Below are 19,717 nucleotides of genomic sequence, written 5' to 3' on the forward strand. Positions count from 1 at the left end.
CTCCAGATTAACTTCTCTGAAATAAAACTAATCTCGTTAATGTCCCTATGTAGACAAGTGCAGATCACAGCTCTGCACCTTAGAAAACAGAAAACCCTTTTTTTCTATGAAAATGTAAGAGGGAAGTGACCTTGTTTTCGTGCACCTTTGTCGGAGTTGTTGTGTTGCTCTTGTTTTCTCTTTGCTGACGACGTCTAGCTGCCTCTTGTTCCTCCTGCACAAGATGCCAAGGGAGGTATTAAAAAAAAAAATCCACATGACTCACCATTTGCTGCTCTATTTCTCCCTTTCAGAGTCAGACCTATCAGTGTTACCCAACTAGTTCTTCTACGATAGCCAAAGACATCATTCACTCTGACCAGTCCTTACACATTAAAGGAAAGAACATCTTTTAGTACCAGGGAGGGAACACTGACCTATTCTGCTTCAGACAATGAGTTTAGCTTAGTCTACATTACCAAGTTCTGCCAACAGTACTATGCCAGCTATGCCAGTTGCCAACATGCCTATGCCAGCAAAACACCCAATGTGGATGCAATTCTGGCAACTAAGCTGCTGCCGCTGTGGGACCTGGTATAACGGATGGCAGAATAAAATTCTACTGACAGAGTTGCATCTACACCAAAAGGCCCAGCTGCTTAGCAAAGCTGTGACCACTTTAATCTAGGCACTATACTTGAAGGAGTTAGAGAGTTAGATCTTGGAATTTTTAAAACAAGCCTGTGTTAAATATCAATGGCTCTGTTTATATCTCACATTAAATATGTTGTTATATCACTACAGAATTTTTAAGGGACTTGAAATGGAAAAGCCATGAATCAAGTCTTAGAAACACTGCCTAATTTAATCTGTGCCAAGTCTGTCCTCAAGATAATCAAGATGAAAGGAAACGGAAAAAGCATATTACTTGACTGGCCACTAAGAACTGCTTCCGGACGTGGAAAAAAAATAGTGCTTTACTTCAAGCTCAGCACACGGCCAGAAGAGGCATATCATTAGTGGGATGTGGCTCATCCAACATCTGTATAGATTGGGGACTTCAGGAGGGCTTTTTGGCATTTTTACCTAATAGCTGATTGAATGAGCTTTAGATAAAAGTGCAAAAAAAAGTCCCACTGAAGGACCCAATCTATATAGATGCTGCAAAGAAGGGTTGAACCAATACACTTCTTCCAGTAAAGTGCTTTCCCCCCCCTCCAACATTTGTCAGAGGCCCAAGATGTGAAACTTGACAGAGCTTCCAGAAAAATCACTGTACTTTCCAGGTGAGTTAACTGCTTTATAAAATTCTGTAATTCAATACCTTCATCATAAAAGGTGGAGTGGGGTCACTATCCGTGTCAGTAAGAAGTCACAGAAGACAGGGCAGGGTGGCACCTTTGAGACTAACTGGTTCAGAGAGGAATAAGCTTTGTAGGCAGCACCCCACTTTGTCAGATGCTACGACACAGATGACAAGTACTTCAGCAGATCCTGCCATAGCTTATGCCTCTCTGAACCAGTTAGTCTCTAGTGTCACCCTGCCCTGCCTCATCATTAAGGTGGGGGGGAAGACCAGAGATGAGAAAGGCAGTTCCAGATAAAAATAGCTTCTCTAGGTTCATTTTTAAAAGAATATCTACATATATCTGAATACCACCCTGTGGGTTTTCTTCCTTTCTCTTCACCATCAAAATCTCTCCCCCAAGTTTGAATTCAGCAGTCCGAAAAACCATAAGCCCTGCATCCACTAAACCCTAAATTCCCAACTACCATCAAAAAGTTAATTAGGAAGACAACGACTAAGCCCTAAAACTACATCAAGAAATCCCACATATCAGACACCTTCCAGATGCATACACTGGAATTCTAGCCTCACAGCCTCTCTCTAAGCCGTCATGTGATGCGTCCAATTCAGCACAGCACAATGTCTCAGAAACCTCTGGGGTCTGAGCTCCTTGCACAGCAGTAAAGAATTGTAGCCAACATTATAAGTCACATTTCAGAATTAATAAGGTGACTGACAATAGTAACTGAAAACCCTCTTCTCTCTCTCAATCAAGATTCATCATCAGGAAAGAAATAATTGTCCATCCTAAAAGTCTGGTTCTTGAGTGCAACGAGCATTAACAATCTGTTATGTAGACAACATAAATGGAAGACTGCCACACCTTTGGGCAGCTCCACTGATGTTTAACTACTACAGATTTCTTCTGATATGCTATCAAGACACTACTGCCATCTCGCGTTACTTCATTCTAACAACTTTAATTTTCTATATCTTTCCTGAAGAATTCAAAACACATTACCCATCTGTTTCTGATAAACTTATCAAGTTAATTTTTAAAATCAGCATAGTGAATGTTCCATTACATTGAGCACATTATACAAAAACATATCCACAACTTACCCTGAGTTTTGGATTTTTGAGACTAGAAAAATAGTTTTCAAGCTGAAAAGGGAAAGATAAGAGAGTCATTCTATACATCAGAATAGACAGATGTGTAAAAACAAAAATATTAACTGCTAAAAGGAGGGTAAAACTGTAGATATTCTTATGACTTCCCTTTTAATAAGCTACATCAGAAAATCAACTTCCATTTCATTCTTTTTGAAGAGAAGCAAATGTGTGCTAGTGGGATTCAGTCCAAGCCTCAATGTGGTTTATCATCTTCAGTGCAGCCTAGCCTTATTATAAAGCTTTGTGTTATGTATCTCTGCTCAGCAGAAGGTTATATTCAATAGGAGACTACTTTAGTCTGGTAGTCCACCAAAATAACACATTTATCTCCATTCTAACATACACATTTACAACGTAAGCACCAACAGAGTTACCTGGGCTTAAAAGAGAAGTTTATACCATTAGGTTACAAAAATTCAGATCATGAGGGTAAAGCATTCTTCTGCAAAATAAGAGTTCACACACATATGTAGGTTTTTCTTACAAAACTGGAAAAAAATGAATGCATAACCATATTCAGAAAACACATGTTAAATCTAGAACAACTTAAGAATTCAAATAGAGAATTATGGGCTTAATGCAAAGGCACACAGCACATTAAAAAAAAAAAATCAGATTCCTTCTGTTGGTTCTTTACTCAGAATAAAGAATCTAGTAGGGATCATCAACAGCTCCAATGAACTATGGCGCAGAAGGGAGTTGTGTTTGTTCATCTGTATAACTGTCTTTAACTAGCTGATTTACATACAGACTACCAGTGCTATGCCCAACTGCATTTGTGAAAAACCTGCTACTATGAAAGAGTCAAAGGTTCATAATAATGATGGTAAACTGTAATTTGTACATGTGCTGCATGCTGAATGCATAAGTTGGTTGTGGGTAAAATGCAATCCACTTCAACAAGAGCCATATTGCACTTCCATAAAAATTCAGAGGGAATCTTAAGGAAGAACCTAATAAGCTTACTCTGAGATTACTAGTGCCTTCAATTAAAAAAAAAGAGTTCCATTAGCTAGCATTTACACTTACTATGGTTCGATCAATAGTATGCAGGTAGTAGGAAACTGGTTTCCCTGTCCATGAAACAGACCCTTTCAGTGGTGATAATTCCACAACTCTCATTATAGTGCCAATATCTAAAAAGAAAAAAATCCATATTAGGGTAAAATTCACCTCATTTCCCACTGCTTATCAAGAGCAAAACCGGTCTAGCATTCTCTAGGTATGTTTACATGGCAAAGGTAACCCTTTGCAGAAAACACCCTTCCTCGCTCCCCAATGCAGCCAATCCAGCTGTCACTAGGCCCTTCATCAATTCTGTAGTAAATTTTAGGAAAAAAGAACTTCAGAATGAACTATAAGAAATCTACACTAATCCCTAAACAGAAAAATATTTAGTTACATTAAACAGTGTTAGTTAACTAAGATGAAGAAACACTGCAGTTTATTTTAAAAATCATGTCCTTACTTTTTTCCACATGCCACATTTACCTAAAACATGCATATAAAGCATCTACATTTCTAATTTTTCTTGCAAAGATCTTAAGCCAATTTGGAGTAAAAAGCTACACAAAACCATCTGTGCCTCAAAAATCATCCTGTCCACAACTACAATAGTCTGCATAGGATGCAATTACTTTGCAAATATAAAATGTTCACATATCCTAGCTAAAACTTCGGATGTGGCAAAAGCTACAGAAGTTCCATAACAGGACTCTGCTCAGTCCCACCGTAAGTGCTTGTGCATTAAGGACAAGCACATTTTAAGCTACATGTCAACTGTTTTGTTGTCTATACTCATCCTATACCTACCAATTCCAAAAATTTCTATAACCAACAAATGCTCAAGTGAATGGCATGACTGTGTAGAAGAGATTATGCATACTCACTTCTGCTTAAAGAGATGCTGAACCAGTGAAGAATGAATGAATTCAAATAGTATTTAGAGCAAATGAGTTCAATAAGTCTGATCACTAGTTTACCACACTTTAATACTGGTTTTTAGTTTGTCCCAACTTTCTCTTTTTACTGCATGACCCACTTATTGATCATTTGCTAATAGAAATTAAAATCCCAAAGAGCAGTCACCTTAAAGAAGAGCTTGCAGGGGGAAATTTCATCCTTGCCTATGCCACTTCATTCCTGAAAGCACTTTACCACACGGGTTTTAAAAGCAAAGCGGTAACAGGAAGTAGTAGATGGTACCGGCTGCCTCAAATCAAAGCAAAAATGCTAAGTAAAATTGTTTCTGGGAAAAACTGATAAGGCAGCAGCATGAGGGACCATGGCATAGAGCAAATGAATACACCTGCCTGCTACATCAAAGAAACGCAGAATTAGGTCATGAACTCTCTAAGTGGATGGCATTTCCCTGAAATCTGCCCTCCCCCTTTTGGGGAAAAAAGCCATTGGGTTGGAATGAGTCCTAGAATATTGCAGGCATGTATATTCAGCATTATATATAGTCCAGGTGAAGTAGTTACTAGGTGGGACTGACTGCTGCAATACAATTTCCACTGTATCCATGATGCAAAGGTAATTTCTTTTTATGCCCACTTATCTAAATTCTTTTAAGAGTTGCTGTAGAGGAAACAGATTCCTCTGCAGCTGGTTTACAAAAGGGGCCCATAATGATAAACATATAGCAAGGAAGCTGGGATGAAGAGCCAGCCGATGACCAACTGAAGATTTTTAAAAGGAAAGATCTCATCAATACAAGTCTTAAGGGAGCCGTGACATTTCATCTCTTGATATTTTCGAGGCACCAATCACTTTGATGCCTTAGCTTTAAACACAATAGCAGGCTTCTACTTCTTTTCAGCGCTTTTCTTCTTTACACAAAGAAAGCAGATGCTGAATGCCAAATATTCAAATCTAAGAAATGAGAAAAGCCAACATTACCACTCAAGTTTCGACTATTTATTCTAAAATTCAGAGGTGCAAAAGGTTTTGAGGACACGATTCTGCCACCTGGAAAAAGATATAATAGAGCCGATTAAATGAGATTACTCACTTACTGTCCTAACTGAAGGAAAGCAAACCAATTAAAGGTTTTTTAGAGCTTTCAGTTTTAATAATCTAAGGAAATGGTACTCCACTCTTCTTTTAGTCTGTACAAACATTCAAAAGGACAAAGATCTTTTCTTACCTAGATTCTTTACTGATTCTCAAAGTTTTTTTCTACAGAACAAAGGAACTTACAGATCATAGTTTAAGCAGCACTTATCTAGGGTATGAATCCTGGTGGAGGTGGAGTTTTTACAATTTATCTTAAATGGTGTCATTTTTAAGTAAAGAACAAAGCTCTTAAAGCATTAGCCATTACCAAACTTGTACATAAAACAGGATAAATACAAATAGAATTGATTAAAGATGAAAAACACATTCCAGATTAGATATTTAAAACATTACGAAGGATGCCGCAGTGGAAAAGCCCTTCTGTCACAGAAACGATTTGCATACGTATATAATAGCAGCAACGTTTAAAACAATGCAGTACATTTTATGTAGTTTCTTATGATGCCCGTTGACTTTTACAGTAGAGGCTGTGTGCTAAAGACAGCCAGTCAGAAATGGATAACATGTAGTAGAGCCTATTAACATTAAAACTATGTACAAAAAAAACTTCTCGGTACTTTTACTGGGCGGCACAAATAGTGGAATCGTCAGCAGCTCTCATAGCAAACGAGAAACTAGTGGGGGGGAAAAAAAAGAAGAGTTTAAGTTCAATGCATTACCTTCCTTCATGTTTGCAAATCGCTCCTTCAGTTGGTGATCCACCTCAGGACCAAAGGCAAAATTATTCACAAAAATAACACTGCAAGATAAGTCTAGTCAATAAACAGGAACAGACAAATGGCATTTCAGTATACACAAACCGCTAACCCTCCGAAATCTGTAAAGCTCTATGAATGATAATCACTACCGTCAAACACAAGAATGCTGCCAAGTTTGTATAGCCAGTGTCCCAAGGTTGTATAGCCATTTCCCTTGAGAAACATAATGTTTCTCCTCGTGCAAACTCCACTATGCAAAAAGTTAAAAATGGGTATTCACAGATGTTGCTGAAGTAGATTACATTAAAGGAAAAGTGTTATATTATGACACTTCCATTCATCAGACCAGTAGCTTCTGCACTAAGAATTCATTAGTTAGCAACCATGTTGGCAAGGTTCACCATCATAACATTACAAACGTTTTCCCCTCTATGTCTGGCAGCTTCTTTAAAACACATGTGAACAGAGCTACTGTTGACATGTTTATGGCACTCAGCAAGCTCCCCTCGAAGAGGGAAGATAGCCCAGCTTGACAGACCCCCGTGCATGCAATTCCTTCTGCAAAATTACCAAATGGCTATATAGAAACAGGATGGCAAAATAGCATAGCTCCTTTACAACATTAATATCAAGACATTTGCATAGATCATTCCTTTCTCCTTATTCTCTCAATGTGTCTTGCTATCATGAGCTTTCCTTACACTCCAATTAACATCTCTCATGGTTAGGTTTAAGTTTGTGTAGGGTGTTCACTTAAAATATCAAAGCCTTGAAAGGAGAAATCCAGCAAGTTGCAAAAAAAAAAAAAAAAAAAAAGGGGGGGGGGGAGGCAGGGGAAGGGGAAGACAATCATAAGCATCAGGAAGTGAGAAACCACTTCAGCCAAAAGTAATAAGCAGCAGGGCACATGATGAATGGAAAATCCATATTTTATTCCAGATGCGACTTTAGGTACAGACGCATGTACATGTAGAGCCGCTTCAAAAGGGGAACTTTTCAAAGTGGCAGCAGCTGTTACATTCCAATTTATACATGTGGAAAAGTCGGGAACAACACTGTAGCAAAACTTTGCCAACTTCAGCCTTACTTTATCCAGAGTTAAAGTAGGAGAGGTTATATTGCAATTGTATTGTTCCTTGCTTGTCCACATGTAACAATGAGAACATAATACCTGCTGCCCTCCTGAAACTGCTCCAAATGTACACGTGTCCATACCCTTTGAAAACTAGAAATTTGGGGCAAACTTAGAAGTTCTTGATTGTCCTTGATTTCTAATGAACTCAATGGAAAAAGGGATATGCAACTCAAAATGTATTCATCCCCTTGCAAGATCAAGCTAGTTAAAGAGGCCTACAAAATGCTGTTTAAGACAGTTTATTTCTTTGCGAGAGGAGCTAGTTTGGAAACTTCCCCTTCTGGTGCCTCCGTGCAAGAAACGTGCTGAAGAGCAGGAGCCAAAGCCATTTAAAACCACAACTGAAAAAAGATCTACGTGCCAATAAAATATATATATGCTCCCTGCCCTTGCTTATGGTTATTTGGGAAACCCTGTCTGTCTGGCAAGCAAGGCCATAAGGGGTTCCTTCCTTGTACTTTCCACTTCTATGTCAAATAGAGGCCTCATGAGCACAGCCAAACATATTAAAGTCACTAGAGAATCATCAGGGGAGAAAGGAAAAAGACAAAGTTAGCCAGAAATCTCTCTCTTTTAAATGCTCACTCAGAATACTTGCTTTGCACACTGATAGCAAAAGAGCTATTTTTCCCTTATTTGGTTGACTGCCTTATAAGTGCATAGTTCTAAGTCACAAGCATGGTCAGTAGAAATTAAAAATGCCACACATCTTGCTTAAATATCAGAAGTTTAAGCATGAACTAAAACAAGAATTGTCCACACAAAACTGCAAATGTACTTTTAAGGGTTTGGGCCTCCTACAATAAAAGAAGGGCAAAGTAAAGCTGAGCCATATACCAACTGATCCACTAATTTGAATGTAATTAGTGGCAATTACTGAATAATTCTGTGATTGCAAGCAAGTTCAAATGCGTAGAGTTTTTGAATGAAGAACTACTACTTTAAGAACTTCTGTTGGAAGGAGGTGGTGATAGTGATATGGTACAGTGACAATTAACTGCATCACGCAAAGTAACTAAGATCTACTGGCATTTGCTGATGCAAAACAGGAGATCATCTACATTCAAAAACTGTTAGAAAGAAATGGAGGAAAGCTGTACAGGACACAGAGGGGTGTACATTTAAAACAGCAAATGACAAACAAAGCAAAACCACACCACAGGGTGGGGACAAGTCTGCCTACAAATTAAAAGCCAGCCCAACAAGTCTTTACTAGGATACATAATAATGCAACACTCACCAGCCTAACAGGCGCCTTTTTCATGGAGTACTCTTGGAAACCACCCATAACTTGCCACAGCTTGGGAGATTTTCAAAAAGCCTTTCTATCAAATGTCTTTCATTTTGTCAAGAGCTTGACCTAGACTCTTCCTGGCAAGGACCTCCTATCACAGTAAGTAAGCTCTCTGAATATAAGACCTTGCGCAAAAGTTTAGGGGTGGAAGAAGGTTGAACATGTTGCTCCCTCTTCTGGTAGCACAGACCCTATGGGCACTGACAGATGGAGGGGTGGGGAGCAGAAGGGAGGCAAAGCAGACACATACAAGAAGAAGAAGAAGAAGAAAAAGAAAAAAAAAAAAAAAAAAAAAAAAAGCGCTTTCCGGAAGAGGAAGCACATTACTTTGACCCAACTCCCCAGCATCTGTATAGATTGGGCACTTCAGTGGGGCTTTTTGGCGCTTTTATCTAAAATCTGATTCAATCAGCTATTAGATAGAAGTGCCCAAAAAGCCCCTTTAAAAGGGCCCGATTTATACAGACATTGGATGATCTGGGTCCAACTAATGTGCTGCCTTTTCTGGGCATGTGCTGGGCTCAGTGCAGGAGCACGTGGAATTTAAAGTAAAGTGCCAAGGCTTTGCAGGAAGTTTTTTTTGTTTGTTGGTTGGTTTGGTTTAACTTTAGCAAGCAGCCTAAAGCGCTACTATGTCTGTTTGCGTCTCATGTCTGTAAGCAGCCTATGTGATATGTAGATCTTCACTTGGGGGGGGAACATTCAAATACCCAAGATGATCAGTTCAACAGAAGAGCCAGTGTAAATGAGCACAGGCTTATTATGAAGACATACAGCTATCTTAACCACATGATCTGGCATCCATATTCAAGAGTCACAAACTCTAAGAAAGTGAAGATACAAAAGGATCTATTCTTTATCTATGGAACAGGAATGTATTCTGGCTACTCCCATTAAGGGGGACACACATTTAAACTCATTCTCCCTTACACAATTCTACTGCAAAACTGGCAGATTTGCTTTAACTAACAGCTACAGAAATTCTATATTATGAGCTGGCCATCCTCCCAGTTTCCATTACATAAGCTGACAAGTATTAACATTTCAAAAGAAACCATAATCAATTACTTTACTGTACCTTGTGTTTGCAATTCGCTCTCTCCATTCTTCTGAGAGGAAGTCACCTCTTTCCAGCTAAATAAAATAAAAATAATAATGAAAAATTAATATCTCTTCTTCCAGCTTTTTTTTTTTTTTTTTTTTTTTTTTTTTAAAGTACAAAAGAGAAGACAGCTGACATGGTAGATTTATTCAATGATGCCGATTATAAGAAGATACTCTAAATCTGCACTAAATACACATATCCCTCCAAACAACTTCAAGTTCCCTCTACAAGGCCTCCCTTTCTGCTGCCTACTCCCTATCCCAGCTGCTTTTTACCGCAGAGGAGTGCCTGGTATTTCAGAACATGTCACACACACACACGCGTTCTATATCCCATACCAAATAGAGAGCCCAAGGTCCTATTCTGCCTCCAGGAAACCCATAAGTGCCACTTCCCCATCCAACTCACTAAGCATGATCCCATTCCAGCTGAACAACTGCCACAAAACCACTATGCCTAGACTCCTTGTGCCTCCATTTTGACCCAGAAAGATACTGTATTAACTCAAATCTAAGACGAACCCCCCCCGCCACCCCAAATCAGCATGGGAGGGAAAAGTCCCTCATTAGGGCCCCTCTACATACACAGGTAAAGGTGTGATGGGCTCTATTGCACAATCCAGACAATCGCACCTCCTGCCACGCCTGCTGAAGAGGAGAAGCAGAGGTGAGGGCAGGAGGCTGCTGTGGGTCCAACTGGCTCCAACCCAGGCTCAGGGCCAGAGTCAGAGCCAGCTGCCTGCTCTCCCTCTACTCTGTATGCAGCTGTGACATTAACTGGTTAATTGTACAATTAACAGAGACCAGCTATACATGCAGAGTACCAATCATGCCATAAAAAGGTCCAACCAACTATAAAATAAGACCTTGCAAACATGTTACAGCTTTATAGCTGGTTGCTATTCAGCTTTAAAATTGGCACGTGTAGCAGGGGAGACCCATCATCTGACCCCCAGGTCCTCCCAGCTCCAGGGCTGCATCATGCCCAGCTGGAGCTGGGAGTCCTACCACCGAGGGGACTCTCAGCCCTGGCGGCTGCAGACTCTGGGTTCTGGCAGCACCCTGTGGTGCCAGTGACCCAGCGTCCCACAGCTGTAGACACAGATTCCAGAAGCGCCCAGTGACCCAGCGTCCGGTAGCTGCGGGTCACTGGCACTCTGGGGCGCTGCCAGGACCCAGAAAAATTGCCTAGAATCCATGTCTCCTATTTCCTGGGCAGTGTGCCCTAAATCACTACTGCATTTGGCAAATGGAGGATGGACCCCTCCTCAATTTACTTTACACTGGAGTCACTGCTGATGCACTCCAGGACCAGGGAGGCATATACAATTGCTGGTTGAAGCAACAGAGCTGCATGCTTCCCCACAGGGAATAGGACTGTCCCTGGAGTCGCTTAGTGCTGCACAATGGGAGGGACCTACATCTTTGCAAGGCAGTACAAGTTTGGCCTCTTGGGATACCTTTGACTGTACATCTCCCTAGGTGGAGTAAGTTGACGCTTCTGAGGTGAGATGAACATCTTTGGGGCATCAGAACTGACAAAAATGTTGGATATCTTGGTGGTGAAATATTATCCAGGTCAAAATGCTTTACCGCCTTGTTAGATTCTCTTCTGCATTCAATATTCAGTCATATCAGAAACATTAAAATGAACATATCTTCAAAACTTCACTTAGAAATAGAGAAGTATCATTCTGCAACATCAAGATTAGGCCAGTATTTGAGGAAAGTACATGCTATTAGTTCAGGATTCCTCAGTGACCAAAGACGCAACCCAACACAACTGGGTCATGATTTTCCAGCAGTGCTGAGCATCTGCAGCTCCACTGACTTCAACTGGCTCCAAGTGCTCAACAGTTTTACAAGTCAAGCTCTAAAGAAGTCTCAACCTGCACAGCTAAGATATAAAATCAATACCACAGCCACCTTTGAAAACTGTCCTTAGGTGATCTGCCTAATGTTTCACTGATAATCTCACAGCACTTTTCACATCCCCGGTCAACACGCCTCAACTATATGACCATCCGTTTCCTACCTGTGTGTCTGGGTCTAATTCACTCATTTCCAAACTGACATGAGAATGAGGCAGGGACTATAGCTAAGTTGCTCTCAGTCCTTAAAAAAAAATGAATGAAGCCAAGGTCCTGGGGACATGGGGAAAATAGTTTGTGACCGTATAATTAAAGACTGTGTCATAACAACAAGGAGCAGAAATAAGATCACATGATATAATTACGTTATCCTAGCAGGACATCTAACTAAATCATTAAAATAGTCGATGCTAAAAGCATTACCAAACCACCTGTTTTCTGTGTGTGTGAGAGAGAGAGAGAGAGAGAGAGACTTTCACTGGGACAGCAATGGATACTTCACAACTGTTAAGAGTTTACAGCTGATTCTGCTTTTCTGTACTCAAACAGCCCAGTACTGCACTAACTCATGTTCCTGAAAAACATCTTCAAACTCGTATACTTTGTTCATATTAAAAATTGCCAATGTTGCTATTAGTGCAACTCCACTGGCAGTAGCTGCTGCTTTTTAGTCAAAACCCCTCCATCAAAACATGCTCTAAATAGGATTAGATGAGGTACCGAGCTTCACGCCTACTCTAATACTCTACACCATTACCTCTATTAGTGGAATTGTACCAGCAACGGGAAGTTTTAGGGAAGAGTTCCCATTTACATACAGCCAGGGCAAAGAAAATGCTAAAGTTTTCAACTTCAATTCTACATAAAAATTATACTATATTAGCTCTTCAGTCCCATACTAGGCACTGTACAAGACAGGTGTTGGTCAATCTGGAAGCAACAGCAAATTTCCAAAGAGCCCTCCTAAATACATACGCTAGTGCTTAGCTTCTGCAGTGCTCATCATGCCTACACCTAAATATATACGATTATCCATAGCAAATTTAACTCAGGGTATTTTGATATTTGAAACATACCCAATATCCGTTATATGGAATACCGAAAACACTAAAATAGCAGCACTCGGTTTATCAAGACAAGTATTTCCAATTATGTCATTTATGACAGATGTCTTATAAAAAAATTCCACAGAAAATCTGTGGTAGTATTTGTGAAGTCAACAAACTAAAATCATACAACTAGATTTAGACTCATACAAGTCAACTAAGGTAAACAATTTGCTTAAAATGATCAACAGACTTCATGGTACTGAATCTAAAATGCTAGTGCAACCAAGAAGTCATGGCAATGGCATCTCAGCCTGCTAGAATTTCTATCTGAATTTCTACGAATTATGATGACTAGTATAATTAATCCTGCATCTCCATGAAAGGGTCATATTCTCAGGTTTGAGATTTCTAGAAAATGCAAACGTCTATAAAACATGGTGGAACAAAGAAAAGGGACCTCTCTTCCCAACCTATATACTAGGCCTGTGCGAAGCAGCTAGTATTCACTTTGGATTCAGCTGATCTGGGGGACAGTGATTCGATTCGGTGATTCACATCAATGTCCCGATTTGATTAGGCCGAATCAGCCAGGCCCATCCCCACCTGCTCTCCCAGCCCAGCAATGGCTGCCCCGCCTGCCCCAGCTCCAGCACTTTTTTTAAACAAGTCCCAGTGCTCACCGGGTGCTGCCGGGCACAGGGCGACCCCCACTGCCCCACGCTAAGTGGGGGGCTCTACACAAGCCTCCTGAACCCCCCCATGGGTGCCCCGCCCGAGCTAGCTCCAGCCCTTTAAGCAAAGAATAAGAGAAAAGCCCCACCCTTACCGCTCCTGCCAGCGGGGACGTGATCCACGCTGCCCCCCCACTGCCTGTGCCACGTGGAGGGCTCTGCACAAGCCCCCCAAAGCCCCAAGGCTGCTGCAGGAGCGACGAGTCCCAGGGCTTCTCAGCTTTTTTTTTTTTTCTTAAAATGGCTGGGGCACCCATGACGGGCCTGGAGGAACAAGGGGGGGCTCAGAGGACTCATGCAGAGCTCCCCATGCAGCGTGGGGCAGTGGGGGGCAGCAAGGATTGCCCCCCGCCCAGCAGCACCTGGTGAGCACCGGGGCTTTTCTTTAAAGGGCCAGGAGCTAGGGTGGGCTGGGGGAGCAGGTGCGAGGGGCTGGAAGGGGTCCTCTCACAGTCCCCTCCCCCAGTCCCCATTCCCCGCCCCTAGTACTTATGAGCTCAGAGTCAGCTGCAGCTCCCTGCTGTGGCCACCAGGGACTTCCCGAAACATCAAAAGCTCTCAAATCTTTTCCAAGGATTTGGAGAGCTTTGAAAAATCTATTCGGACCTTTATATCGGCCCCCTGATTCAATTCAGATTCAGAGATTCGGCCACCGAATTGGGACGAATCTCCTCCGCATCAAATCAACATCCAAAGCTTCACACAGCCCTACTATATACTACTCGAATTGGAGGCTGTAAATTTCAGTCACTCCAACACTTTGTGACCTTTCATCTACCTTACCACAATAAACTGAGATGCGTTACACTCGAGATCCACAGCGGCATATTCCACCAGCCACATTTTTCTGTTAGCTTGTGAGGAGTACCAGAAGTCTATCCTATTTATTTCAAGTACAAATACAATTCCGTCAACACTTAAAGCTTCATCCATCAGGAACGCTTCGTAAGCCTCATTCAGAATATGGACGATTTTTAAAGTATTCCAAAAATTGCTGCTAATGGCATATTTCCAATGGTACGAGCAATGCCAGGAGCCCAAGATAGCATGCTGGTATTTTCGTCACAGTCATATATTTCTGCTCCAAACTGAGCACCACATTAGAAACACCAGCAGCCTGTCTACAGCAGCAATATAATACCAATGCAGCTGAAACAGCACTGTCAAATATAGAAAAATTTTAGAAAATGTTTGCGTAGAAGGGGTCAAAGATTCATCTTCTCCACCTGACATGCACACAACACCATCTATAACTCTTGTTAAGTCACTGCAAAGTGAATCACCATGATGCACAGTTTCAGCAAAAATAGTACCAGTGTGCAAAATCATGCAGTAGACAGCACTCGAATATAGCCATATGGTAGTAGTCACATGTTTTATATATATACATTTTTTTTAAAAATACTTAAAAGCCTCCATCTAGTCCACTGTATAAAGAAATGCCTTTGATTTAAACTTAGAAAAAGGACTTTCTGACAACGCTTTTACCTACTATTGTTACAATTATGTCCTCTAATGATTAACAAGGGGTTACGGAAAGCCTGTATTCAAATTAACATTGTACTTTTGACAGCAATTTGTGCCAAGCCAAATTTCAATGTTCCCCCATATAATCAGTTTCTCCCGATTGTGGGTTTTTTCAAAAAGTAACAAAGGATTAAAAAAAAAAAAAAACATATTAAGAACAGCAGGGTGCAGCTGTAAAGCCACAAGCTAGCTACAGGACATAAAGGCCAGATGAGTATCTGAATCTGAAACTATTTTAAAGATTTTTTTATAGGGACTTGAATATTTTAAATCAGAGTTGTGAAACCTGGCTGAGCTCCAACGCTGCAGATTCATCTTTCCTATACAGAGAGCAGAATAGTGCTTTAACCTAGTTAGGCATCCATGTTCTAACCGATAGGGCACACATGTGGGCTAAATCCGACAAAATGCATTTACCTGGCAAGGAAAAATGTTATTTGTGTGTAGAAGTGATACCTTACTCACCACTTACACATGGGGGAAAGGGGGTGGGGGGGAAGACACTTTCCAGATATAGGAAAGTGACATCCAGAAAAGAAAGGACAAACTAAACTAGAGCCAAATGATGTGCTTCTGATTAGGAGGCAACTAGTAAAATGGTCTCGAATCTGAAAGCCGCACAGGCGGCACTCCTAGTTCAATGACCCACTTCATTTGCACAGCACAGGACTTCCACATACTATGCTCTTACAGTGTTTGTATCCTGCTGATGCAGCCCATGCAATTACGTTTTCAATATCCCTATTGAAGCAGCTTCTCTCCAGCCAAGATAGTTTGTAGTCATTTCCCCACCAAGCCCTTACCATTTTGGGAAGAATTAATCATCCCTGCCCCCTCCCAACCTTTTAGTGCTAAGGAGCAGGCATGTCCCCCACCTTCACAGGGTTGCTGTAAAAGGGCAAGATCTCAACATAACAGCACAAACAAGCATCCCAGTCAGTTCTGAGGCTTACCAAAAAAATAAATAAATAAATAAATAAATTAAGATCACATTTGGAACAAGAACTGGCACAGAAACCCGAGTTGCACAGCCAGCTTCCAGTGAGCTGTTCCATGAGTTCAGATGGTACAGAACGCGGTACAGCAACCGTCACGTAGGAAAACCACAGCAAGTCCGTGTGAAATGTCAGTGAAGAGCAGTGGGGATGCTCTCAATCTCTTCCAATCAATGCCTCCCCCGCCCGCCCCATCATACACTCTCGCACAGAAACATAATCTCCTTAGTGAATAATGAATGGAAAGGACCATCTGTAATGCAGATATTTTCATTTGATTAGACAATGCAGGAGACCTGCTTTATCTAAAGGGATAATTAGCTCACAGAAATCCGCTTCCGAGAGCTGCCAGCTTGCGTTGTTTCTAAATTTAGAGGCAGAGGCAAGTTTTCAAAGATAGATCTGTTCGACTGAGACTGCAGGAATATGCTCGCAGCATCCCACTTCAGTAACTTAAAGCAAACTGGCAGGTCAGGCCCACAGGGAAGCAACACGCAGCAAGCTACTGAAGGTCTATATTCATTACAGTGGAGAGCGACAGCTGCTTCTGAAGATCAACTCTCCTCTCCTGCAGCACAGGACTCCAAAAAACTAAAGGAACGCATCATCATTCCCCCAAACCCAAGCTGGAAGCCTCTGTGGTAAGGTTCACTGTGACCAACTGCACAAATTCATACACAAGAAAGTGTCTTATTCTAGCAGCCTCAATACAAAATGTTCAGTTCACCAAAAATATATATATATCTATATCTATCAGTTAATTCTGCCTGGAAAAAGTACACATGGTTATTTTTAGAGCCCTGCCTAATGCAAAAATAACTAGAGGCAAGAATCCAAACCTCCAAAACATGGCATTATTTCAAAGCCACAGGGGACATTTGGAGGGCTTTTCAAATACCAAAACATCAAGTTTCCCGCTGAAACAGGGCATTCAAAAGTATCTTGGATAAACAGATATCTTGCCTGTTCCCTCACTTCAGAGAGCTGACAGTTAAGTAATGGAAACATTTAGGCACAGCTTATAACAGCTTTATGCCCACAAAACATGTTCCTGTAACTGGAAGTGGTCAGCTCAAGATAATGATTAGTGCTTTGCAAACCTCATCTTCTTTACACAAAAGTGAGATTTCTGTGAAGCAGGTAAGACCTGGAATACAGGAAGGAGCCAAGCCTAGCTAAAAAGCCAATGCCAGGCCTACGAGCTACAAAAACGGACTGTGGGACTTCATGTAACCACCACTAACATGCATGAAATTTTACTTTTTCTTTTTTTCTTTTTTTTTTTTTAAGAATAGGACTGTGGTAAGGACAGCCCTAAATATAGCTATTGAAGCTTCCTCCTAAGAAATGATCCGCTGGACCGACAGCAAATGTAAAACAAAACATACATCCTCCCAGTGCTTGAAGCTGTATCTATAGCCTTAATGAAGTTTCCGACATACCAGAATCAAAAATATACAGCTGAGGTCTGTGATCAGTCACCCTCCACCTGCCTCTGTACAATCCGCATCCCAAAGCATTGGAGAGACTGGATAAAAACCACTCAGATTTATGAACCACTTTCAAAAAATCAAAGCAGGTAACAAGGCTTTCCGAAACAAGAACGACCCTGGTTCTTCTCCTCCTCTTTAACTCATTTTAGAGACCTGCTCATACTTGTTTTAGGAATTACTTAGGGCTCCACTACAGTAGACTATTGATTGTGAGGATTCCCCAAAACACAAGTTAACAAGTCCAAAAGGGATATGGGGACCACGCGTGATTAAGGCTAGACCCCAGAGACTGGTGTAGAAAGAAGAATGGGAAAGAGATTATACGATATAGAATCTGGGCCTGCACCCCACTGCACCTTGGTCTGTTTTCTTTCACTTTACTCCAAGGGCCAAGCCTTATAGAAAACTATCTCCTTATGGCTAGAGTAACCTCTTTTTGCCAATAGAGGAAGCACAGGAAGACCTGTCAAGTCCAGGAGGAAAGGAGAGTGCCTCAATTTTTACCAGCAAAAAAACAAAAACAAAAAACAAACAGTTGTGTGAATCTGGTAACATTTCTCTCACCACCAGCCTTCCAAGTTTGCACACAGCTATACTTCCTGCATACACGCAACAAATAAATTCACTTTTCCTATTAGGGAAATGCTAAGATGACAGGTGGTATGCACACACAACTCATTACTAAGACATGCTGGGAAGAACATTCAGGCACTACGCAGTGTCTCAGTGTCATGCCCCAACTACCCAAAGAGTGTTCTGATTTTGGGTTCATGGCTTTTATGTTTAAAAGCCATGAAGTAGCACCTGTCTCGTATAAGAATCTGCAATATGGAGTTTAAGCTTAATTTGATAACTGAACATGTGCAGAAACTCTCCAAGAAAGACTGTCATCAGCTAGTCCTAACCCCTAAGAAAAAAAAAAACCCTCCAATTTTCTCGAGGCAGTGGTTCAATCAAAGAAAAGTCTGAAACTAACCTTAAAAACTTTCAAGGAGCTAAAAATCTCTGTTCCATGGAAATGAAAAACAGAAAGATAGAGGCACGGTCAAGAACAGGTAGGCTGATGCATCAAATCTAATTTACTCTGCAAGTGGAACATTCTAGCCCCAAAGGCTGAAGTCACTAAGAGCTGAATAAGATGCCCCAAGTAACAAGCTGAAAAGATGCCCCAAGTAACAAGCTGAAGGCATTAGTAGCCACTAATGGCATTTTTTCCCTCATCAGGATACATATTTTTACAGAAGATGAAAGAAAAGGATAGCAAAAGGAAGGCTGAAAGGCGATACCATTAGTCTTCATAAATATTTCAGCGGAATAAATATTAGGGAAGGAATACACTGACAAAAGAACAATTAGAACCTCACCGTGAATAAACTTAGCTGGCAACTAAAAAAAAAGCCTCTTAACCATAACCTTTCCAAAAGAAGTACTATGGAAAAACAACCAAACTAGTTATAAGATGGAATAGGATAATTTTATGGACACCTTTATACGGTGTAGTTGCCTGCAGTAAAGGGAAGAGATAGGAACTCCTCTGTCAGGGTCCTAGAGATCAATCCCTCTCCCAATGTCTTCTCCCTCATGCCCCAAATGGGGATTGCCACCTTGAAGATGCTGTAGCAATCCATAACTAGTGGCTGTGATTAGGCAGGGGCCCTTGGACTCCAGTATGCCTCAGGATGTTTTGCACCAGCTGCTAGAAAGCTTCAAAATACAGTTAGAGTCTGAAAGCAATTATGGGGAAATGGTGTTTTCTTACTCAATGGCTCTTTCCCTCCTTTACCTACATGTACAAGTTGTCTGCCAGCTTTTCTCATAAAGACTCATTTCTTTTTTTATTCTTGTTAGCACTGCTGCCCAAATTCATTAGGGAGTGGGAAAGCAAACAGGATTTTCTTCATTTAGCTTGTGCATCAGAATTGTTAAGTATGTTCCAATCTCAGAACCTTTATTATTGATGATGAGACTCCATTGAAAAAAATAAAATAAAAAGAATAATTTTGATGATCAAATTCCGGGATACATTTATAAGGCCGACAGGGAACTTACTACCTACCTGCCTTGTACAACTAGCGCATTGGACATGGAGTCATCATGGACCGCCAGAAGTTATTCTTGTCAGTCATTTTACAGAGTAAAGCCACTTATATGGAACTCCCTGAGTCTAACACGGATATCCTTCAATTAGAAATTCCTGCAGGTCAAACAATGGGTTGTACTATGACCTGACACCTCTGCTTTGACTTTTATGGTAAGGCAGCAACTACAAAGCCCTTGTCCAACTTGTATACACCAGAGGCGG

The 19,717-nt window shown here is 41.0% G+C and overlaps 1 protein-coding gene across 7 annotated transcripts in view; it reads right to left on the reverse strand.

The window, feature by feature from the left end:
- The window catches only part of DOT1L (DOT1 like histone lysine methyltransferase), a 96,185-nt gene that overhangs the window by 33,265 nt on the left and 43,203 nt on the right, over positions 1 to 19,717 (reverse strand). For 6 of the 7 annotated variants that reach the window (XM_090028059.1, XM_090028057.1, XM_090028061.1 and 3 more), the window contains 6 exons: positions 9,724 to 9,779; positions 6,178 to 6,257; positions 5,342 to 5,410; positions 3,470 to 3,576; positions 2,390 to 2,431; positions 131 to 214 (listed from right to left, as the gene is read on the reverse strand). In XM_090028059.1, coding sequence (XP_089884185.1) covers positions 131 to 214; positions 2,390 to 2,431; positions 3,470 to 3,576; positions 5,342 to 5,410; positions 6,178 to 6,257; positions 9,724 to 9,779 — 438 coding nt within the window. The remainder of the gene's footprint in view (positions 1 to 130; positions 215 to 2,389; positions 2,432 to 3,469; positions 3,577 to 5,341; positions 5,411 to 6,177; positions 6,258 to 9,723; positions 9,780 to 19,717) is intronic. The other variant, XM_090028056.1, reaches the window with a different exon arrangement.

The sequence above is a fragment of the Crocodylus siamensis genome, chromosome 14 (assembly GCF_052110815.1).
Source record: "Crocodylus siamensis isolate JL-2025a chromosome 14, ASM5211081v1, whole genome shotgun sequence".
Taxonomy (NCBI): domain Eukaryota; kingdom Metazoa; phylum Chordata; order Crocodylia; family Crocodylidae; genus Crocodylus; species Crocodylus siamensis.